At 45.2% G+C, this 24,647-nt stretch overlaps 1 protein-coding gene across 3 annotated transcripts in view; it reads right to left on the bottom strand.

Annotated features, from left to right (window-relative positions):
• Window positions 1–24,647, bottom strand: part of UNC13B (unc-13 homolog B) — a 225,011-nt gene that overhangs the window by 4,969 nt on the left and 195,395 nt on the right. For all 3 annotated transcript variants that reach the window (XM_019948921.3, XM_019948923.3, XM_019948925.3), the window contains 21 exons: window positions 24,412–24,639; window positions 23,638–23,779; window positions 21,511–21,680; window positions 20,944–21,059; window positions 20,434–20,597; window positions 17,711–17,861; window positions 16,206–16,274; window positions 14,703–14,792; window positions 14,232–14,360; window positions 8,679–8,806; window positions 7,951–8,036; window positions 3,579–3,705; window positions 3,349–3,445; window positions 2,976–3,119; window positions 2,576–2,653; window positions 2,036–2,113; window positions 1,706–1,794; window positions 1,314–1,466; window positions 1,065–1,188; window positions 898–954; window positions 635–715 (listed from right to left, as the gene is read on the bottom strand). In XM_019948921.3, the coding sequence (XP_019804480.2) occupies window positions 635–715; window positions 898–954; window positions 1,065–1,188; window positions 1,314–1,466; window positions 1,706–1,794; window positions 2,036–2,113; window positions 2,576–2,653; window positions 2,976–3,119; window positions 3,349–3,445; window positions 3,579–3,705; window positions 7,951–8,036; window positions 8,679–8,806; window positions 14,232–14,360; window positions 14,703–14,792; window positions 16,206–16,274; window positions 17,711–17,861; window positions 20,434–20,597; window positions 20,944–21,059; window positions 21,511–21,680; window positions 23,638–23,779; window positions 24,412–24,639 (2,501 nt within the window). The remainder of the gene's footprint in view (window positions 1–634; window positions 716–897; window positions 955–1,064; window positions 1,189–1,313; window positions 1,467–1,705; window positions 1,795–2,035; window positions 2,114–2,575; window positions 2,654–2,975; window positions 3,120–3,348; window positions 3,446–3,578; window positions 3,706–7,950; window positions 8,037–8,678; window positions 8,807–14,231; window positions 14,361–14,702; window positions 14,793–16,205; window positions 16,275–17,710; window positions 17,862–20,433; window positions 20,598–20,943; window positions 21,060–21,510; window positions 21,681–23,637; window positions 23,780–24,411; window positions 24,640–24,647) is intronic.

The raw sequence follows: 24,647 nt of genomic DNA, 5'->3' as shown, positions 1-24,647 counted from the left end.
TGTGACAGAAGCATTTCAGGAAGAGAGTAGTCAGAAGTGTTGCTTTACCCCTGGGAACGCTTAGAGCACTTTATACCTATGGCATACCTCTCCGAAGTGCCCTAAATCACAGCCCACACGTACCTGCCTTATTTATCACTTTACCAGGTTATAAGTATCTTGATGCTAGGAACTATATCTGATTCTCTCTGCATCCTTCATAGTGTATAGTGCCCAGAACACATGTTGCCTGGTGGAATAAATGAATGCGTAATAGGAAAAAAAATCCTTCGAAAACCCAAATGATTTTAAACATAAGTGAAGAGGTCAGCCAGATGTCGGGTATTAGGATCTGGAAGATTAATTCCCAGTGGAAAATATTCATGAATGACAATGAGGTACAAAGTGAACTAAACTGTCCGCAGAACCCAAGAATAATGTTCTAGGTCTGTGGCGATTCACCCGAGACCACACAGGAGGTACCTTTTTGGTTGGTCCCCAGCAGGAATATGGAATAGCAGAGAAAGATATGGACACAAAAATCACTCTCTTCTGGATGTGGGGTGGCAAGAGCCCGAGGGACACCTAATCTGGCAGAATGGAATGCCAGGACCAAGTGGTAGTAAGATTGTCTAGAGGAGGGGGAGGTCTCCACCTTGATGGTGTCCAGGGCGAGGTCAAGGACAGCACACTGCTTTGGAGTGAGACTCCGGGTTTCCTCTCGCGCCATGTGGTCCTAGAACCCCAGAGAAAGCAACAGCATCAGGACAGCTTATGGCTGTCATCAAAGTCTTTCCCCCACCTGTCAGCCACAGCTACATGTTCCTCTCCTTCCCCTCTGCTTCAGTCTTCAAAGCTCAAATTTCCTTCCTTCCAGGCAACCCCCAGCCTCAGAAGGACCCCACACATCCAGAGTACCTTGAGTTTGGAAAGGTGGCTAAGCTCCTTGGCAGCAGTGAAGATCAACTGGGTGCCCTGGGCAGAGAGCGAATCAGTCAAAAGCAGAGAACTCCAAACTCAGTCAGGAAGCATGGAGGAGGTTTAGGGAGACACAGCAGGACGAAGTGGAAGGGAGGTGTCCTTACCGTCTGGTCAGTAAGTGGGGGCAGAACAATCATCCTCTCCATTGTATTCATTACCACCCGCCAGAGCTCCTTCAGTACCCGCTTCAGGACGGTCTTCTCACACACAGTGGCAAAAAGTGTGAGGCTGCAGGACCAGGCAACAGGTAAGGATGGGGTAAGTGCTTGAGAGCTCCCCCTCCCTGAGAGGCTCCTCTGTGACTGCTTCTGCCCTGTTCGTCCCTAAAGGACAGTCCTCAGTGCTGTACTCACTTGCCATCCAGGAAGTCCATGAGGGGCCGGAGCACACTATCTGCATCTTGAGTCACTGAGGCCCGGGCGCTGGGGGATGCATTCCCTGGGCCCCGCACCTGGCCCAGGATGTCGGCCATTTGTTGAACACACTCATCAATCCGCACCTGGAAACTACACATGTGCCCACAGTGCAGCCCTCCCTGCCCCAAATGCACACTGTCGCTAAAGCAGCACCAGCTATTTGGTCCCACTCCAGCATACTCATGGTGTAGCTCCAACAGGGACAGCCAGCAGGAAGAGGGGGAAGATCCGCATATGTGCAGCTGGGTGGATGAGTGTGGGGCAGGGGATCTGGGACTGGCCAGGCACCACACCTGGCTCTGAGGGCTGTGTGTTCTGGGGCCACCGACCTGTTTCCAAACACCATGCTGAGCTCATCCAGAACCGTATTCAGTTTCACCTGCAGCTCCTTCAGACTGTCTGCAGCTTCAGGGTCCAACTGTATCCACAGGAGGCAGGCTTCGCTAAGCTGGTTCTCTTATGCTTTCCTCCCTTCCTGTGCCCCCACTCCTCCCTCCTAGGGCCTCTACCCCAATGCCTACTCAAATCTCTCAGCTCAAACCACTCCAGACCCCAAGCTAAACTCCTGGTCTATACCCAGTCAGGAGAGGGTGGAGTTCTGTGGCCAGGGAGCTCAGGAACAAAGGGAAAGTACAGCAACCCCAAACCTTAAGACTTACCTCCTTGCCTCCCATGGCCTCAAACATTTTCTCCAGCTGGACCCTCAGTTGCTGCATGTTGTTCATCAGGATGCAAGGCTTTGGGGACAGAGGGAGGTGTTGAGTTTGGCTCCATTCAGCACAGAACTCATCAGGCTAGAGTCTCTCCCTCTCTCACATTACTCCAAAAGCCACAGGGAATTTACAACACATATTACATGTGTCTCTCCCTAAGCACTGAGATCTGGAACCAATGCAGACATCTCTCCTTGAATGAAGACTAGAAGCAAATGTTTCTGCTTTTAAGCTGGGTGGGGGGCCCCAGGTGTTCATGGGATTACCCTTTATAACTCTCTGAATGTATTAGAAAGAAAGACTAAGCAAAGGCCTAGCTCAGTAGAGAATAAACTACCAAATGGAGGCACAAAGGAAACCCTCATCAGGTTCTTATTATTTTGTGGCATAATCTCAAGCACAGCCCTGCCGGGAATCACACGTCAGGAGAATCACCCCACCCTTAGCTCTGAGGAGAGCTTCAAAAGCAAAAACCCTAACCCTCACCATTTTCTCCTTTGTGCAATAAGCTGGGAAGTTCTTTGATAAGATGTCTGCATATTCCATCAGCACCTTCCCGATGGTCTGAGAAAAGAGGAGAAAAGGAAAGGAGAGGGAACCCTTAGCTCTACCCACAGGGATCTTACCTGAGGTTGTACTTCTCATCCCAGAACAGTAACAGCAGGTATGCAAAGGGGAATGTCAAAGTAAGGCACAAATCTCCCTCTCAGCCCCAGAACAGCACTGAAACAAACCCACCTGTCTGCCCCGGACTCAAGTAAAGGAGAATGGGGGTAACGCCAGGCTTAACCCAAAGGCCATCACAAAGAGGGGTTGAGCTCAGGCCTGTGGCTAGGCTGTGATGTGATGGAGGTAAGAGGGGAGGGGTAGGGAAGGTCATGGTCACCTTAGCAAATCTCCTCATGTAGTGGGCAAGGATGTTGGGGTCTGGGCATTCCAACTTCCGGATGATCTCAAAGCTCTGATTGAGCTGTGTGAAGACGTCCACCACAGAGCAGGAAAAGAGTGCGTGCTCTGATGTCTGCTGGAACTAAGGAAGGCCACACACAGGGTCATCTTCAGCTGCTACCTTTTCCCAAGTCTGTAAGGTTCTAAAGGGCTCTCTGCCCAGCAGGGGTGGCTCAGCGGCCCGCGACAGCCCTCCTTACGGACTCCACAAGGCAGGGACAGCCATCCTGGTTGAGCCCAGGAACTTCTGCTGATAGCTAATTGCTGGGAGACCTGGCCTGACCCCTGTGAAGCCCAAGCCCCCGACTTACCCCATCCTTCTTATCTCGTTCCAAGGCCCCACGCAGAAATTCCAGGGACACATCCTCATTCTCATCCAGCCACTGTAGGACAAACTGCTCAAACCACCTGCAGCCAGGCAGGAAAATTGGGGGTTGGAGCTAGTGGTTGGCATATACCATGTACCTGACTGTAAGGATACTGGCCTTGTCCAACCCCTAAGCGCCCCTCTTCCCTCTGCAGCCCCCACATGATGACTCACGCTGGGTACTCAGGCACCTGCCCCTGGAGGGCAGGCAGATCCCGCATGTATTCATTGTGGAGCCACTTCACCTTGAAGTGCAGGTTCATGTAGTCAGCACTCTTACACAGCCGGTCTTTCTCATGCTCTAGTGGTACGGAGGAAGGCTGGGTCAGGTCCTGGCAGTAGAGGCCATGGTTCCTGAGCTTTCCCAAGGCGGCAGATCTAGTCAGGTGGCTCTATCAAATGTCTGAGAACAAGGGTGACTCCCAAGCACCTCCTCACAGCCACCTCCTTCTAACAGTGGGTACTCTGCTAAAAGCCTGGCCCAAATCTTTCTTTAGAGACTAAGCCAGACACCCAGATAAGGCCCACAGTCTTCCTGTGCTGGCTTTTGGAAGTGCAAGTGAGGTACTGGCCTCTGGTGAAGAAGAGGAGAAAGGATGTGGGTGCTAAGGCTGATTCGTGGGGAAACTGCCCAGGACTGGAGAGACATGACGGTTTTCCAAGGCTTTTCTAATCCTGGTACCTGAGCCATTTCCTCAGATGGATTTAAATGAGATGAGCAGTCGTATATGACATAAATGGGTCACTGACAACCACACAGACACAGGGAAAACCAAAATGGGCCTGAGCTGACAGAACGAGCAGTTGAGCAGCCATGGTGTAACAGAATCTTGAAGTAAACTGAAGGGTCCCAGAGCAGAGCTGGGACACTGAAAAGTGAACTCTCAGAGAAGTATGCAAACAAGTCAGTTTGGAAACACAGCCAGATGAAAGGGCCATCCTGCTACAGAAAATGGGATGCTTATGGACTTGAAAGGTTATATAGCTGAATCTGCAGAGCCTTCTGGGAAGTCTAGGATGAAGATCACCCACAGCTTGCCCAGAGAGTCTGGCACTGGCCAAACCCACAGGCTTTCTTCATTTACCCCCTTTAGAGATGAAGCATTAGTTTGAACAATAAAAGCCAACTGTGTGCTTACATATAACAATGGTGAAAGCAAGCAAACTGGGGAGAGTACTGAGCAACAGAGAAGGGAAGATCATTGTCCTTGGGAACTCTACTGCTCAACTCAGAGTTGCCATGGGTGATGCTCCTCCATGTCAAGGCAGAAGAGCCAGTCTGGGGCAGCCGGCCCTTGTGAATTAGTACAGCAGACACTCAAGGAGGAAACGGGAGCCCGGGATTCAGCCTCAAAAGGCTCCCTTGTTCCAGGAATTTCATCTCCTGGCATTGTAGGCAGCACCATATCAACCCAAAGTTGCATTTGCAGTCTCTTCTATGAAGCAGTGAGCAAGAGAAGAGGAAACAGCAGTAAAACTAGAGGTGAAGGGACAACAACCAAAAGTTCTTACCACCCAGAAAGAGGACTTTTCGTATACGAATGACAGTGGATGCTTGTGACAGAGCAGAGACACCAATGAGCAATAAAGAAAGTGAAAAAATCAGGGACATCAGAGAGACTCTCTCAGGGCTTGCCCCTTCTCTCCCACCCTGCTGTCCTTAAACCAGGCCAAGAACCTAGAAACGTGAAAAGGTACCAGCAGGAGGGCCCTTCCTCCTTCCTGTTCAACAACCCACTAGAAGTGAAGCAATGCTGCCCCATCACTCCAGAGCTCCCTAACTGCTTTCTTCTAGGGACCTTCAAGTTACTGTATTTACAGAGAATTCTCACTTTCTCTGTCAAGCCATCATCTGTACTCTGGTCCAAAACCCCAATTTCTAATTAACTTCTGTGGTACAAAAACACTGGGCACACTTTAAACTGTTCTAACAATAGTAAGACTCCCATGGAGTCATGCTCCAGTAGTCGCTTGAGGTTGCTGACGGTGGGGTGTGGTGATCAGGGCTTGGTTAACCTGTCAAAAGGGGCAGAAGGGTATCTAAACCTTCTCCTGCCCGTGACTGCCACAATCCTCCCTCCATTCATCTTTCATCCTTGGAGGGTTCTTTCAACCTCATGATTTCAACTTTCCAGCTTGCTGATCTCTCCCTGGTTCTGGTAATGTCTATACGAGGATTTGATGGAACATTTCACTTTGCCTGGGTTTAACTCCAGTCACCACCTTTTGCCATTTTAACATCTCCAGCTGAAGCTGGAGTATACACACTAATCTCACCCTCTTGTTCAATGCCGAGCATCATCCTCCAGTCTTCCTTCTTCCTCTTTATTCACATCCAACTAACTCACTAATCGCTGTTGATTTCATCTCCAAAACTCCTCCGGAATTTATCTATTTCTTTCTAGTTACACTTTTACCTGTCTAGGTCTCATTACCACCTTCGCTAACATGCATTACCACAATAGTCTCCAAACTGGTCTTTCCTCCTCCAACCTATTCTCCATACTGTAGCCAGAGTGAGTGGCCTTTCTATATTAAAAATCTAGTTATGTTAATCCCTTTCCTAACATGGGATTGTTGTTCAATGCCTCTCAACTGCCTCAGGGTAGAGTCCAAAATCCTAAACATGGCTTAAAACCTCCTGTATGATCTAGCTCTGTCCTACTTCTCTATCTTCACCTCTCCTCTCTTCCCCTACACTCTAAAGTGCTAGTCACACTGAACTACTGCTTACAGTTCCCCAAGCATGCCAGCTCTGTCTAGACCCCAGGTCTCTGAACATACTGTATCCTCTGCCTAAAATGCCTGTCTCTCCCTTCCCTGTCACTAATGCTCTCCCTCCCCACCAGCTAAGTTTTACCATCCTTCAGGTGTCAGTTTGTACATCACCTCCTCCAGAAAGCCTTCCCAGGTAGTCCTCCCAGGTCCAGGTTACATGGGTCTCCTCTCAGCACCCTATGCTTATTCCTTTAGTAGCACTTAAAAACTTTGAATTGTAACTGCCAGTTTATAGGTCTGTTGTCTTGACTGATCTGGGAGCTTCTCAAGGGCTGGGGCTATGCCTCATTCATCTCAACTAGCACAGTGCGTGGCCCAAAGAAAATACTCAATATGCCTGGTGAATGGGGTGGGGATTTACTGCAAAGGGGCATGAAGAAACTTTCTGTTTATATGTTAATTGGGAGAGTAGTTACACAGGTGTACTTATTTGTCAAAACTCATCAAATTGTACTCTTAAAGTGTTTTTATTTTATTGTATGTATATTACACCTCAATAAAGTTGACTTTAAAAATACTGGGTGAGTGATAGCGTTTTCACAGTTGGAGTCAACACTATCCTTTCATTAAACAGGTCTCCCTTTCTCTTGCCCTCCACCATTCTGACAATCACTAAGCCCTGTTACAACTTCCTTCCAATGTCTATCAAATCGCATTCTTCCTCTAATTCCTCTGCTCTAATCCCAGCCCCATCCGCTCAGCCCTAAATGATTACACTATCTGCACTCTGCTTCCAGTCTCTCCCTGTTCCATCTGCCCCCGTTTTCCATTGAGGTAAAATCTTATAAAAATACTACTTTGTTAACATTGCATCTCTGCTCATCAGCCTTTAATAAATGCCAGGCAGTATGCTAAGTATGTCACATACACCTCAGTTACTTCATTAGCTCAATGAAATAGATGCTATCATCACTCCCATTTTATAGATGAGAAAATGGGAGCTCACAAAAGTTAAGTAGCTCAGTCTAAGAACACACTGTTGAGTAGGTGGTTAAACTGAGATTTGAAACCAGGTCAACATTAGTTCTTTCTCTTGAAGCAGTTCAAACCTTTTGTGTTTGTTTTAAACATATATATGTTTATTTATATACAAACATATACATGTTTTAACATATATAAACAGACAGGAAATGCAGCTAAATAAGTGAGCACAGATGGGTATAAATGGGAAGGTCTGATACAGGTAGGGAGTGATATCTTTGTGGACCAAAGTGGGAAATGAATAAAAGAATAAGCTGAATGAACAAGATGAGTAATAATTGGTCTGTGACCCTGTTCTATAGGAGAAGTGAGGGAAGAAGTATCTTTCTGGCTTTGTCACACCAATCCAGAACAACTTTCAAGGAAAGTCAGGCCAGGCAGTCTACAGCATGAGAAAATAATCCTTACCTATCTATGTATTTAAGGTTCTGAGATTCTGTAAAACTGTAAAGATAAGTTTCATAAGACCATTCTCTAATGAGCGGGCCACTTGAGAACACCCAGCATGGGAAGGGTTGATCTCTGGGCTGGGAGAGTTTTAAATAGGCACTTGCTCTAAAGCTGGAAGGAGGAACCTACATCCACACAGCAATTTCCATTATTCCTTTGGCTGAAGCTTTGCCTACCCAGCGCCTCCTGAGGCCTATCACCCACCATGCCTAAAATCACTCTAGTTTCTCACTGTATGATTCACCCAGAACTTGTAGTTGTCTGGGAGAAGAAAGGGACAGCAAACAAGGTGCTTGGACTAGGGGTCTGCAGCCCACTGCCTTGGGCACACCCTTACCCTCCAGTGCATATTTCATGTCTTGGGCAAAGAGTTGCCACATCACTTCTGCGCTGACTTTTCCCACATTCAACTCCTGAGGAAACCTGGATGATGGAAGAAGCCACAGTCAGAGAACATGGCAAGAGCCATTTGATTTGATTGCTTCCAAGGCTAACATGCCTAATTCTTGGAGGTCAGATCGAAGAGAGGAGAAGCCTAGGAAACAGGGCTACTAGGCTCAAACTGCAGAAAAGGGACCCAGGGGCCAGGGGTTGGACAAGTAGGGGCAGAGGATCCCCTCAGGCAAGGTGGCCCTAGGGGAGATGATGCCTAGAAGGCAGGGAATTGTGGCCAAGAGGAGAAGTGTTGAGGTTGGAAGACAGGCCCAGGCTAAATAAGCAGGAGGAGAAAGGGCAAGGAGGCGGGTATAAGAAGGCCCACTTTATTCATAGCAGACAGACACATACACACATGCTCTCTGGATCCCCTGGGACTCCTATGGCAGCCATTCCCAGAGGTCTCTCACTCAAGGGAGGCTGGCTCAGTCTGGGCAGGGCCCCCCATTATGTTTCCACACCTGTCTCCAGAAACAGTTACCCAGACAGATACAAGGGACAGAGGGACAGATGGACGAACAGGAGGAAGAGGTGGCACTGCAAACACATAGAGATAGGAAAGAAAGAGGCTGTTAGACAGATGGACAAACAAACCACTAAACAGATAGGGCCAAGTGAGGTGATACTTACTGGTTCAAAACGAGTGTGTAGGAATTCTTATCTTCCTCTATGATTGACACAACAAGCGTGATGAGTTTGGGCCAGAAATCCAGGTTCCTAATGCTGGGCCCTTGTTCCTCTGGAGGTAGCTCCTGATTCTTGTTCCCAAGGAGATGGTGATAGACAGTGAGAGTCAGAGTAGAACATGGAGAGTCTTCCTCTCTCTCTTCCCCACTCCATGCCCCTTCCTTGAGAATCAGGGACCCTTCGTCTCCTACAGAGTGTCTTCCACAAGACCACACCTGTTCTAGCAGAGGGGTGACCACTGGGAGGTCCTTGGACATGAAGAATCTGTCCTTGAGAACTTCTCTCCCCAGCTCCAGGGCACTGTTCTGACAAGTTCAGTCAGGCATAAAGATGCCTGTACCCCTTCCTCCTTCTCCCAGTACCTATGGATATAGTGACTTCTTGGCTGAAGTACGCAGCCCTTCCAGTCTAAGTAGGTCTAGTTCCATGTGACCCCCACTGGAAGTCCTTCTCTTCTAGTGATGGCCCTCCTCTAATATCACCCCCTGCCCCACCACACACATGTACATCTCAACTCTGAAAAGCTCCTTCAAGTTCTGCAGGAGCTACGTAACAGACCTAGCATGCAGGTTGGCCCAGCCTTCAGTGAAGCAAAACTTCCCTTAACTTCCCTGAATGTTATTAGGGGGAAGAATTGCATCTAGAAAGTTATTTGCTTAGCTGGAAAAGAAAAGACCATGGAGAGCCAAGAATACTCAATGGGGAAAGGATAGTCTCTTCAATAAATGGTAATAGGAAAACTGGATATTCACAGGGAAAAGAATGAAATTGGACCCCTATCTCAAACCACCCATAAAAATTAACTCAAAATGGATTAAGGACTTAAATGTAAGACCTGAAACCATAAAACTCCTAGAAAAAAACATAGGGAAAAAGCTCATTGATATTGGTCTTGGCAATGATTTTTTGGATATGACAACAAAAGCAAAAATCAGTAAGTGGGACTACATCAAACTAAAAGGTTTCTACACAGCAAAAGAAACAATCAACAAAATAAAAAGACTACCTACAGAATGGTGGAAAATATTTGTAAACCATGTATCTGAAAAGGGGTTAATTTCCAAAATATTAATATATAAGGAACTCATACAACTCAATAGCAAAAAAAAAATCTGATTAAAAAATGGGCAGAGGACTTAGACATTTATCCAAAGGAAATATACAAATGCCCAACAAGTATATGGAGAGATGTTTAACATCACCAATCATCAGGGAAATGCAAATCAATACCCCAATGAGATAACATACCTGTTAGAATAGCTATTATCAAAAAGAGAAGAGAGGGACTTCTCTGGTGGCCCAGTGGTTAAGAATCCTCCTGCCAATGCAGGGGACATGGATTTGAGCCCTGGTCCAGGAAGATCCCACGTGCCATGAAGCAACTAAGCCCGTGTGCCACAACTACTGAGCCTGCACTCTAGAGCTCGTGAGCCACAACTACTGATCCCTCATGACACAACTACTGAAGCCTGCGTGCCTAGAGCCCATGCTCCACAACAAGAGAAGCCACTGCAATGAGAAGCCCATGCACCACAACGAAGAGCAGCCCCCACTTGCTGCAACTAGAGAAAGCCCGCATGCAGCAACGAAGACCCAACACAGCCAAAGATAAATAAATAAATAAATTTATTTATTTTTTAAAAAAAGAAGAGATAAATGCTGGCGAGGATGTAGAGAAAAGGGATCCCTGGTGCACTGTTGGTGAGAATATAAGTTGGTATAGCTACTACCAAGAACACTATGGAGGTTCCTCAAAACCTAAAAATATCACTACCATATGATCGAGCAATCCCACGTCTAGGTATATATCCAAAGGAAATGAAACCACTATCCTGAAGAGATGCCTGTACTCCCATGTTCATTGCTGCATTATTCACAATAGCTGAGACATGTAAATGACCTAAGTGTTCGTTGATAGAGGAATGGGTAAAGAAAATGTGGCACATAGATACAGTGAAATATCATTCAGTCATAAAAAAGAAGGAAATCCCGCCATTTGTGACAACACGGATGAACCTGAAGGGCATTATGCTAAGTGAAATAAGTCAGACAGCGAAAGACATATACTATATGATCTCACTTATATGTGGAATCTGAAAACATCAGACTCATAGAAACAGAGAGGAGAAGGTTGTTGCCAGAGGCTGAGGGGGTGGAGGAAATGGGGAGATGTTGGTCAAAGGGTACAAACTTTCAATTACAAGATGAATTAAGTTCCAGGAATCACAGGTACAGCACGATGACTATAGATACAATATATACTGTACTGTATACTTGAAAGATGCTATGAGAATAAAGCTTTAATGTTCTTACCATAACAGAAACAAAATGGTATTTATGTGAGTGAAGGATGTGTTAACTAACCTTATTGTGGTAGATGTTTCACAATATACACGTGTATCAAATCAACACATTGTATGCCTTAAACTTACACAATATTATATGACAATTATATCTCAATAAAGCTGGGAAAAAAGAAAGAAAAGGCCTTGGCTGGGAAGAAACAAAGGAATACAATGGTGGATGGCAAATCCCAGATAGGACAAGTAAAGGTCACCACTGAAAGACTGGAATGGACATTATTTCCCACTGAGATAAGAGCAAAATTGGAATTGCCCAGGAGCACAGGAATAGGGCTTTTATGTAGGATGCCATATATCATCACAAATCTCCACAGTCCTTAATAAACCTGCATTACCAGGAAATTACTAGAAACCAGGACAGAATCCACATTTGGTTGATTCTGCCTCCTTAATATCACTGAAATACATCTTTTCCTTTTACTTGGCTCAGGCTCTTATCATTCAAGATCTCCTAACTGGTCTTTGATCGTCAATCCAATCCTTCTACCACTCAGTTGTCAGTGATCTTTCTGGAAGGAATCTCATAGTGTTACTCGTCCACCCTTCAAAAAAGGTCCAGCTCCATAGCTTGAAATAAAGGTCCTTCCGAATACAGCCTCTCTCTCAACCTCATACCTAACCACTCCCTTCTGTTGCAGCCATCACCACACCACTACCACCAAATATTTGGTGCTTACTATATGCCAGGGACTCTGCTAAGAACTCTGCATTAATTATCTTATTTAATCCTCATAACAACTCCATTGGGTAGAAATTATTATCACCTTCATTTTACAGATGAGGAGACTGAAGGACAGTGAGGTTCCATGACTTGACCAAGGTCATGTAGCTATAAACAGCAGAACCAAGATTTGACCCCAGACAGCTGAACTCTAAAGCCTGACACTGTAACTGGCATAATTAAATTGCTTATACTCCTTCGAATTAATAAACTCATTTACAATTCTGTGTCTCCAAACATTCCGTTTGCTCTATATGGTATCCCCCTCCTCCCCAGCCCCTTTCTTTAGCTAATTCATACTCATTGCTCAAAATTTATGTTGAGCTCTACCTTTTCTGAGAAGTATTCCCTGACACCCCTGGTCTGGTTAGATGCCTCTCTCTGGGCTCCCAGAGCACCCTCTGTGAACCTCTCATATAGATGTAACAAACAACTACAACTACAATAAAATATAGTAAAAATAAAATAACAAAAACCAATAAATGTAGTAATTTGCCCCCACCTTCACCAAACAATGAGCTCCCCCAAAGCAGAAATGTGTCTTAGTCATCTTTACATCCCTAGTGCTCGACCTGTTAAAAGAATGGATAGATGAATGAGCCAATGACTGAAGGTCAGTAGAGGGAAATAAAAGATACCAAGGGTTTACTTCAGTACAAATAATGAATAATGAGAATATGAGAGTGAGAGAAAGTAAAAAACAATTAGCAAAATACAAAGGCTAAAGAAAGTCCCTGAATGGTTTGTAAGGTCTCTTTCAAAGTCTAGGTTCATCTCATGCTAGGGAATAGAGACCAAATATTCAGACAGACCGCTGCATACTTGAAAGATAAAAGCTGAGAACAGTGTCTTTCCCCTACCAGAGAGAATCCACAGATGGATGACAGAGCCTCAAGTGTGGCAAGCTAAACAAAGACCCCAGGAAAACCTCCCATGGACTTCAGAACCAGTGGGAGGTTTTACAGACCTAAAAAGGAGAAAGTTGTGGGACTTGCCTGGTAACGCAGTGGTTAAGAAGCCGCCTGCCAATGCAGAGGACACAGGTTCGAGCCCTGGTCTGGTAAGATCCCACATGTCACGGAGCAACAAAGCCCGTGTGCCACAACTACTGAGCCTGTGCTCTAGAGCCCGTGAGCCACAACTACTGAGCCTGAGCCACAACTACTGAGCCCGTGAGCCACAACTACTGAAGCCCGTGTGCCTAGAGCCCATGCTCCGCAACAAGAGAAGCCATCACAATGAGAAGCCCGCACACCACAACGAAGACCAAATGCAGCCAAAAACAAATAAAGGAGGAAGTTGTAAAGATAGTACCTGAACAAAAAGCAAATTTGACAATGCAAAGGGGGAGTGTGAACAAGATTTTAGTCTTTACTAAGGTGCTCCTGGGAAGAATTACAAATTGGATGTCTTCACCAAATGGTAAATGTCCCAGAGATTTAGGTTGTCCTCCCATCATTTGCTATCCAAATCCTACTGCCTTTCAAGGTCTATCTCAAATACCCTTGTTTTATGTAGCTTTTCCCAATATCTCATCAAGAGTGACTTCTTCCTCCTTCAAATTTATCTCTCTTTCAAGTCCCTTCTAACAGACTTTGGTTGGAGTTATACATATGCTTATGTGACTGTGAACTAACTGAAGGAGCACTATGCTTCCTCAGAGCTGGCCTAGAACAAACATTCAACACATATTTGTTGGACTGAAGGGAATCTACTCTACAAATGTGTGCTCAGCAAGACATTCCTAAAATATCAACTGTAACTGAGTAATTAGACCCAGAAGGAAGTCCTGGCTTTGAAATAAGACAAAAAAGGATACCACTGGAAGGATTTAGAAAAACATACAAAGTCACCAGGTACTGAGTTAAGATCCCAGCCTAAACCAGATGAAGTAGCTCAGCCTCCCAGAAGGACAGGGTTAGCCTTGATAGTCAGCTAATGAGTATGTCTCAGAAGACCATGCAGTGCAGAGAAAAGTGGTCAGAGGGAAAAGTTAAACATCCACAAGCCAGTAGCTTAGATCTCAGGGGAAGGGAGCCTGGAACATAGAGGGGTTCACATGAGTCAGAATAAAATTAACCTTGGAGGAAACCAAAGACTCTGGGAAGGACTAAGAATTCACCTACCCACCCCCTGAACTGTGCTCAAATGTAGGTCACTTTTCTTCAATACCAAAGTAAAACGTATCGTTGCCACTTCTGTTCAACTCAGTTATGTCACATCTTGTCCAGTGATTCCTGTCCATCCACAAATGTCTCACGTGGTCTAGATGGTCCCCACTCCACAATTCACTCACTCTCTAGAACATCAAGGACTTTATCCTGAGCTCCCTTCCACCATGACCACAGCAAAGGGAAGCTGAGGCTCCAAGAATGACTGACAGTTGGCCCCACCTGATCCCGAACCTCTTACCAGCTGGTACTGGCGGCTGTACAAGTCATGGCAGTTGTTGAAGATATACTCATATGTTGAATTCAAACAGGCTTTCACACAATCCTTTACCACCTGGCTGGCTCTTGGAGGGCTCTGCAGTTCTTGCACCTGCCAATTAATAAAAAACAATATGGGTCCAGGGTCCTGCTCACCTGAGTGGTCTCTCCTCCTAGAACTGCCCCCAAATTATTCCAGATTCCTTCATCCCTCTGTAGGTCCCTGGACCTTGCCCTGGGATGAAATTGTCAGGACAGCTGATGGGGAGAACTGCCTAGCCCAACCTCCTTGACCCATGGTCTTCTTAAAAGTAACTCAGGAACAGATACATGGAAATGTGGGCTTAAAGGTGATAAATCCTATAGCCTTTGACCATGCCCAGTGATTCTTATTCTCCATGTCCCTGTGGCCAGGTCCCCAGCCTGGCACTGCCCAGCCCAGTTCATCTCTTACCTTCATTCTGAAGAAAGTAATGCTGGTCAGCAAATCCACTGTGGACTTTAAGTCCTGAAGTCGCTCAGGGCTCCCAGCAGGGAAATTATTCTATTGCCAATCAAGCAAATGTAAGAAAGGAACAGAAGAATATGAAAGCCTTCCCTGCCAAAAGCAATGAAATCAGAAGCTTCCCTAAGTGCTACCCACTGGGATCTTCCCTAGTTGAGAGGAACAAAAAAGCTGTAAGACCACAGGTCTCCCTCTCTTTTCCACAGACACAGGCCCTTGCCAAAAGCAGGGGTTAATAATCCCCAGCCCAGAAAGCAACACATCCTACCCCCAACCCTACTTCTACTTCCCATGCAATGTGTGAGCATTTGCACAAATGAACATACACTCACACACACACACACACACACACACATTTTTCTTGGGTGAAGATTCTTACACCCAAACAGTGAGTTCTTCAAAAGTTACAATCTAACTGTATATCCTGGAATATAAGTGGAGCCATGCTACAGACCAGACTGGGATCCAAGACATGTACTTTCTGTAGAGTGGATCCCAGTTACTCCACCGTTCTGGAGCCAGCAGATGGTAAAGCTCTGAGCAGAACTGCTTTTGGAGTGAGTTCCTTAGGATCTTTCCACCATGCCTCACTTCATTCTCCTTGGCAGGAGTTTTAGGAGGAAGCTGCCAAAGAAAGCTTAGGGATGATGCTGTGCCACTCTCCATTTTAAGGGTTGTTTTTTTAAACCTTCAAATGGCTACTTATATGCCAAATACAAGATATACAGTCAACTCTCCATTATTCGTGCAAATGGAGGGCACTGAAAGTGCAGATAATTAAAATCTCACTTCTTTTTGACTCTGAGATTGTTTTTATACTTACTTTTTAATGTGGATATATTGCCTGTTCTGGAAATTCACAACACTTTAAAGCAAGTAATGAAGTCATTCTAAGAAGGCCTAACTTAGAAAGAATGGAAAAACTGCCCATTTCCCCGTCCTGTCCTACGCACCCACCCTCCTACTACATCTATTTCCTCCCTTCATTCTAGAAATGGACATGACATCTGCTACAAATTACTTGCCCAAGCCAAGATACTCTCTCTCCCCTTACCCAGATTCTCACACCTCTCCTGGAAAATGAGGAGAATATGGAAAGATGCAATAAGGAAATATAATTATCTAATTTTTAAAGGAGCCTTTCTGGAAGAGATTATCCTTAGGAAACTCCTTGATGAATATGTCATCAGAGAGTTCGGTAGAGTGACATGAGTGGGGTTAGAAAGCCAACTATCTATAAAAAGCAGCCACACCTGCTACTATTTACACACTGCATGGTCCTTGGAGTTTGAAGAACCACAGGTGTCAGTGACGTTGGCCATATATGTGGATGTGATGACAAAGACCAATTTTCTTTGCCTTCCATCTTTATAGTCATGATTGGTCCACAGTCTCTCTAGACTGATCTTGATACTACCCTTTGTCCCACCCCACAGCCATGTCTTCACTCACCCTGTATGTAGAGAGGTCAATCCTCAGTGAGTTGTGCAGTTGGTCCAGTAGTTTTACAAATCTCTCTTTCTGAGGGTGATAAACAAATAATGAGGAACAGAAATAATCTATTTCCAAGCTCTCTAGACTGTAGCAAAAAGAGAACCATCTCTGGGTGAGAGGGAGACACTGAGCTGGGGACATACCCTGTCCCATATTTGCCCATGAGGAGAACAACAAACCATGCAAAAGAGAAATGGGATAGGTCTTTCACTGTTCCATCTCTTAGCACTTAAACTGGGGAACCTTCTCACGCTGGCAAGAGGAAAGCAAGTCTCTGGGAGGGGAAACAGCTTTCTATACAAATCAAGAAGAGATGACCAGTGCATCTCCATCCCTTTGGGACTCTAACTCATCTTAGTCAGATTAAAGGAAACTCTAAACACATTCTCCAACTTGTTCCTGTGTCTGTGGTGTCCTAACTTATCTTGGAATAGCTCTTAACAGTTAAACAGACACAGCCTAGCAGTGACGACGGGAGAGAGAAATAGTGATGCATCTGGAAGGTGATCAGGGAGACACAAGGGGATTTCTCTTTAAACCACATTCCATATCATTTCCCTTAGTTTATACTTTTGAAATGTTAAAATAAATAACAAATACTATTTAATAGCTTATTTTTATAGAAAAGGTATAATTAAACGTGAAATCATGTTCCTGTAAGCTGTTTGTGCAGCACTCCTAGAACTCACATATTGATAATATTATATATAGCATTAGATATTAGTTAAGTCAATACATAATGTGGAGAGACAGAATGGAACAGATATTTGACTGGCTTAATCAATGATACTAATTCATCTACAGAAAGACTATCAACAACATCAAAAAAGTGGTCAGTACCAAGAAAAAGGGCTCAGAGATCCAGCAGATTTGGGAGTATCAGTAATTTTATCCCTAAAGAGGTAATATTTGTGGTGAATCTGATATATATCATCCAGTTTACACTGAACTTATGTCAGGTGACGTTATGAACAATGATTCAACTTCACAAGTACCTTAACAACAGGAAAGGGCATACCCTGGATCAGGAAAACTGTCCAGACACTAGAAAAGGGACAGGCTCAGGTATGCAACTGGTATTCTTGCTTAGACATCAGTCTCATATGAACTTAAGTGGTATGAATCCGTCACAGAGAGACTGAATAATATTAAGAAGGTTGCTTTGTGAACCTGCAGGACTGAGGAACATGGTGAGTCAACCAAGCTGTTGGCCCAGAGAGGTTCTCCCTGAGCACAGGTAGTGCCACAGTCCACAAACCACAGTGGTGCTATTTCACCTTTTCTCACTTATCCACATCTGAGGAGAGTCTACTAGTATAGTCTAACTACCCATAAGGAAATAAGTTCATTATCCAGGTGGCAACTATCTGAATTTCAGGCATATCAGCTCTGCAGTACTGACTAAAAAATCAAACTTTGTTAACTGATAACAATCAGGTTACATGTTTTTACGTCACACTCACCCCAAAGTTGGAGGCTGCAAAACGATCAGACGCAGAGACATTGGTGGAGGCGGTTGTGTGGGCATAGTAGGCATTGATGTTGGCCAGTAAGGTGCTCATCACTGCTGGCACACCAGGACACATGTACTTGGATGACAAACATGCAAAGTGCCTGAAAAACAGCACCTTCAGCCTCAAATGCTCTTCAGGGTTTGCAGCAAAGGTCAAGTAATCAAAAGATCTCACTCATGTGTATGAAGCTTCCGATCACCTTGGCATACAAGGATTTTCATAATTTACTCACTCAAATATACATCAATGAACGTGTACTATGTGCCAGGCCTGGCACTAAGGGCCAGAATCCAAAGAGGTGACATTCTGGCAGAGAAAGCAGGTGTTAGAAAGTAAGTCAATAACCCAAAGCATGCTATGCAAAAATTCTGTGGACACACACAGGAAGATCACCTAAATTAGAATGGCTGGGGGCTAGAAGGGATTAGAAAAAGGCTTCCCAAAGAAGAGATGGTTGAAACAAGTCTTAAAGGATTAGTAAGAATCAATCAAATGCAGAAGCGTGCAGGCAAAGGGAAACTGTATTGCAAAAACAAATATACTTATGGAGAGTCATTCATTTGGGAAACCTCACTCATGGCTACTGCTCAGGTGTTTGATAGAGGAATACTACGAAATGCAAGAGGAGAAGCAGACAGAGAACAGATAATAAAGGAGTTTATCCTAGATGCTATAGTAAGTTTTTAAACAAAGGCATACTGTGATCAGATTAGTCTTTCAGAAAGGTCACTTTGAAGGTAAAAATTAGAAACGAAAACTTGGAGAGAGATAAGACTAAGAGAGAAAGACCAATTGAAGAGTTACTGCAGTCACTCAGAAAAGAAGCAATGAAGCACTAAATGGAACAGAGAAATGGTTAAGGGCACAGACCCTAGAGCCAGACTTTGGGTTTGAGTCTCAGCTCCAGTGCTCAGTAACCTTGGATAAATTACTTCAACTTCTTCATGCTTCAGTCATTTTATCTATAAAATGGGAATAATAATGATATGGGGATTAAATGAGTTAACATTCATAAATTACTTAGACCAGTGCCTGGCACATAAGGAAATGGTACATAGGAGTTGTTGTTGTTGCTGTTATTATTATTATTATTATTACTGAGCTATAGCAATACTGATAGATTAAAAACATATTTAGGAGTAGAATCTAGAGGTTTTAGAGACTGATTGAATAGTGGTAGTATGAAAGAAATGTTTAGGCTGACTCCTAAATTTCTGTTTGGATAACTGTGTAATAAATTGTTCCATTTACTAAAATAGGGAATATAGGAAGAACAGATTTGGTGGAGATAATGTTGATTTGGATTTTGGTCATGTTGAGTTTGCAGTGCCTATGAGAATAGCCAGGAAGCAAATGAAAATGGATCTGAAACTCAGGAAAAGGTCTGGTCTGGAGAAAGAGATCTGGGAGTCCTAAGCTCAGAAGTAGTGACTAGGTCATAGGCTTGAATGAGCTCATCCAGGGAGAGTGAACAGAGTAAGAATGGCAGAGGGCCCATTCTCCAACCTCAATCCTCGACATGTTTCTTCCATCTAAACTAAACTTCTTGTAATTCTTTGAATAGTCTATGCTCTGTTGCATCTTAGCATCCCTGCACATGCCCTACCAGAAATACCCTTCCTCCTTTTCTGTATTTCAAGTGTCAACTCTTCAACAGCTTTCTTCAAAGCCCTCCCCTAAAATTTAGATGCTCTCATAATACACTGTGATTACTTCTACTATAGCACTTATTATATTATATTGTAATTGTTTGTTTACTGGTCTGTCTCTCCTGCTAGACTGAGTTCCCCAAGCACAGAGACCCCACCTTATTCATCTTTGTGTTCTCAGCATGTGGCACAACGTGTGACACATAGAAGGAACTAAGTAGAAGTTTGTAGAATAAATGAAGCACAGCCAGGGCACTAGCTACCCTCTGCTTACCTAGTGCTGCTTCCTGTGCAGCTTCCTAGTGCTGCTTCTAATGGCAGCCTTTCCAATACACAGACTACACCTCTTCTCATAGTAGGTGGGAATTTCTTTTATAGGAGTCTTGGTCAACTGCAGGCACAGCTGCTTTCCCTACAGTTCAGTGCTTTTTCCGACTCCCAGGCCAGTTTATGAAAGCTTGTCTGTCACACACATATACCTGAGCACACATACCCTGTCTGCTCAGGCCTGTGATGTTTGGGCAAGTCTGTCCTTGTACACCCTCCCATGCCCTTTTCTCTTCCTACCTGTGAACTCCGGGGTAGACAGACTAATACCTTCCCCCTGAGTTACTGACAAACACACTCCTTTTTTTTTTTTTTTTTTTTTTGCGGTACGTGGGCCTCTCACTGTTGTGGCCTCTCCCGTTGCAGAGCACAGGCTCCGGACGCGCAGGCTCAGCGGCCATGGCTCACGGGCCCAGCTGCTCCGTGGCATGTGGGATCTTCCCGGACTGGGGCACGAACCCGCGTCCCCTGCATCGGCAGGCAGACTCTCAACCACTGTGCCACCAGGGAAATGCAACACACTCCTTTTATACATATACTCTCTTTGCACAGATCCACCCTACCCAGCTCAGAGAGGAAAGCAATGAATCACTGCATACTACCCCACTGAAGACCTATCCACTCTGTCAGTGTACCTCCATTGTTAGCTACTCCAAAGGTTAGCAGCCATTTCCTAGAGCCCCAGGGGAGCCTTACGTCATAGCCTGATATATGGACTCGATGCCATAGCGCATGGCAAATTCATCCACAATTTCTTGGGCAGTCTCATCAAAGTACACCTTCCATGCATCGTCTCCTCGAGCCTCAGGGATGTGGACTCCTCCACTGCCCTGAATGTCTGTGAGGTAATGGAAGAGGTTCTGTAGAAGACAGAGTAAAATATATATTGATATTAAAGAGTTAAATATATGTTGGAGAAAAAAAAAACCTGCTGGTAAAGACCAGGGGAATGTGAATAGGATTCTATAGAAATTCTGTCCTTCAAGTCATTGCTCAGTAACTCCTGTGGCCCCAGTAGGCTGTTCTCACATTAGTGAAAGAGAACTGAGGCTGGGACTGTTATATGGGCTGTCCAGGGTAGCACAGTGGGCCAAGAACAAAATAAAAATAGGCTCCAGATCTTCAACCATCTAGCAATCCTACTTATTGTCAAAGGCCCCTCCCAACACTGCTTTCTGGCATCCCATCTACCAAGAGCTGGCTCACCTCATGGAGACATGTATACTGCACATGATACGGGGCTACCTTCTCCTCCCCCTTGATCTCCACATTGATTTGTAGTCGGATAGCCCCTGAGACAGCTGATTTGTCTGTCCTCTTCTCTAGGAAGGAAAGAAGACTGGATATTGACACCAATGCAACTGCAGACAGCATAGACAGCCCCCAACCTGGCTTAACCCAAGGAAAAGGAGGCACTGACCCAAGTTTTCACCTAATAGGTGAATTAATTTCAGTGACCATATAGTCCACAAATACCCCAGAACTGGCTGGGTGGGAGAAAAGAAGTGCCCAAGGGACTAAAGGCATTAGGGCTGAGTATGAAGATAAAAAGACCTTCTGAAATCTGGAAACTGTCCAGCCAGAGTGAGTTCCAGACACCCCCACTCCTCTGTCCCCCATCTCTATGCATGGTCGGTTCTCTGCAGAGAAGCAAGGCTCTGTATAGAGGTGTGCTTTGGGGACTGAGTGGTGATTTTGGTAGATAGGAGTTTCCCCAGGTTCCCCATTCATGCTCTCCCTTTCCAGAAACTTTCTCTGGTCCTGCTTCCTCACCCAAGTTGTACCAGACGTCCATCTCGCCACTCAGTGTTCGAACCTCAATGATGGTTTGGCCAAGGAAATCATCAGACTCTCGCTTTAGCCGCTGCTTTACTCTTGACTTGATGTCATCATCCTCATCCCACACACGTACCTTAATGCGGTCAGAAGAATTGTGGCACTCACTGTGAAAGAATTAGGAAGGCTCTGTTATGAAGAGACCCAGGAGCCCGTACTCTTATTACTTCCAATTCCCTCCCAAAGCTCTATCAGCTGCACTTGAGGCCCTGCAGAGGAAGAGAAGGAGTCAAAGAACAGTGGTACTCAAGTCCCAAGTGAGTCAGGCTATCCCAGCAAATGGCTCTTCATTCCTTAGCTTGGGTAGCTTTCTACATACCATTATCCAGTCCTTATTGCCCTGGGACAAAAGTGAGGAGGGGAGGAGTAATTAGGGACAATTCTGATTTCCTATCAGCTAGCTGTACCAACAAAACCAACAGAAAACAGCCAGACAGATGCCACAGAGCCCTAGGAAGCAGCTGCTAGTTGCCTCCCCAGAATCCTATATGAAGTCCATAAAGGTGTTAAATGTTCATGGTAAGTCCATCTGGTCATATATGCTTTAGCTTTCTACCTAACACCCCCATCTATCTAAGAATGTGCTTGGTGAATTTCTATCATTCTTTAATTTCCACTTGAATGATCATTTCCTCCATGGTGTTTGCTTTGGAGGAGGTAGTTTGCCCAGGTTCCTCCCTCACTCTCTTCTTCCCCAGCAGTTGCTTTCTGGATCCCTGTTGCCTTATCCAAAAGTTGTACTTGGCAGAATCTCCTGCTCCTTACCCTATGTTCTCAAAATATCTTTGCACATTCCATTAAAATATTATAGTATAGCTACTGGTCTTCTGAAAAATAATAGACAAATCATCAATCAGCCTCTTGAAGCCAGGGATGTCTTATACATTTTTCGATACACAACATCATGTATAGTGTCTTATACAGAATACAAATTGCTTGCTAAATGATAAAAGTGGGCAAAATTGACTATAGAGCCAATTCATTTAGAATTAATCATAGGTAATATTCAAGAAGGAACCATTCAGCTTCTTGAAAAACAAGTGCTCCCCCCAGTAACTATTGTCTCTGGATTAGAGACTGATTTTATAGGCCCCAATCCCTTTCCCCAATCCCCTTCCAAGGAGCCAACAGAAAAAGGTCTCTACATAAGCTGCCTGCTTGGCTGATTCAAATTCCTGGTCCTGGGCTTCCCTGGTGGCGCAGTGGTTGAGAGTCCGCCTGCCGATGCAGGGGACACGGGTTCGTGCCCCGGTCTGGGAAGATCCCACATGCCGCTGAGCGGCTGGGCCCGTGAGCCATGGCCGCTGAGCCTGCGCGTCCGGAGCCTGTGCTCCGCAACGGGAGAGGCCACAACAGTGAGAGGCCCGCGTACCGCAAAAAAAAAAAAAAAAAAAACCCCACAAAGTCCTGGTCCTAGGCATTAGGGGGTGTGACAAAGCATCTGGATTCACCAGACATTAGTCCAAGTCCTCGGCTAGAGCTTGCCATTTTTCAACAACCATCCCTCATTGTCATACGAAATAGTCTATAAAAAAGTGAGATAATGAATAAAGTAGTAGGGAGTGGAAGCTGAGGCAGAAAGAAAAGCAGGGCCCTTAAGGAAAATGGAAAATTCTCCAAATCCCAGGTTCCCATCTTCAAGCCAGAATTATCCAGTTGTAGGACAAAGATGTTCCCTCCCCACTTCCTAGAAGAGCCTAACCCTTCCTAGGCAGGATGGCAGGGCTGGAAGATACACAGTTGGGTGGGCAGTCCCTGGTTCTGTCACTCAGCAGTAGTACAATAAAATCTTTCTAGCACTAAAAAAAGCAGTATGTGACGTCCAAAGCCCCCTTTAATAGCCCTAGTTAAGACAGGGCTTGGGTACAGTAACCCTGATACAATAGCCTATGAGAAGAAACCCAGAGAAAGAACAGCTGCTACCCAATTGAAGCATGTGAGAAATGGGTTTTCTCCACTGCCTCTGACCCATCTCTCTTAGAGCCCAAGCCCAGAACAATGAGATTTAATGCTGCTCCCAAAACATACACAGTCCCAGGTAAGACAAAGCCCACTGTGACTTACAAATGGAACTTCTCCTCCCAGACAGGATTCAGGTTCCCAAAAATGGTCTTGGTACGCTTCTTGGTTTTGCCCACTTGCACAGTCACATAAGGGTCACTGGATCCTGTCTTGTCCTTGGCTTGTAGGCCCTGGGCACACACCACTGCAACCCAAATGCACATAGAAGGAGGCTTCAGAGTACACTCCAGAAGTCATAAGCCCTCCAAAGTACGACTCGTATTTCCCATCTTAGAGCAGCCTCTATCTGCTCCTTGCACAGGAGCAGATTTTCTCACTCCTCCACATCTATCCTTAGCCCTAAGCCATGAGCCTTTCCCTCAAAGCCTAGCCCAAGAATCCTACCTCCGCACTAGAGCCCTAACTGACCACTTACCCCAACAGGTCCTTATCTGTTCTGATACATGCTTGCTTCAGCCATATCCACCCAGTTAGTAAATCACTGGTTAACTATTCACTAATCTCCTGCCTGTCCCCTTACCCCCACCCTCCCCGCTCTTATAATATCAAACTGTTAACCAAGTCTATAACATCAGACTGTTACCAAATCCTGGTATTATCATTCATATTGTTTGCAGGTGCCAGTCTTGCCTCTCCCAGCATCCCCTGGCATCAGAGTCTAGGAGAGGAGCAGTGATGAATAATGAAGCCCTCCCTCTTCCTTCATTCTGTGCTCCTTCTCCCCAGCCCCTACTCCCTCACACTCAGGATGCTTCTTCCCCAGGCTCCTCCCCATAGCCAAGGCCCTCCTGTCCTCTCAAACTCTGGCCTGCTCACCAGTTATGGTAATCTTGGCCGACCATTTGGAGGTGCCATCCAGCACACTCTGCTTCACTGTTTTCATCTGTTGCACATGGGCAACTTTGCTCACATTGAAGACATCCCGGATAACTTCAAAGATCTCCGGCTTATTCCGCTCTCGGATCTTCATGCGGTCCTTCATGGCCATGATAATGTTCTGTGTCCGGTCCTCCGCTCCATGTTTAGAGCTCTTTTCTGCAGCCCCTGAAGAA

The sequence above is a fragment of the Tursiops truncatus genome, chromosome 6 (genome assembly GCF_011762595.2).
Source record: "Tursiops truncatus isolate mTurTru1 chromosome 6, mTurTru1.mat.Y, whole genome shotgun sequence".
Classification (NCBI taxonomy): Eukaryota; Metazoa; Chordata; class Mammalia; order Artiodactyla; family Delphinidae; genus Tursiops; species Tursiops truncatus.
The sequence above is the reverse complement of the archived record's forward strand: the minus strand, read 5'-3'. Positions and strand labels throughout refer to the sequence as shown.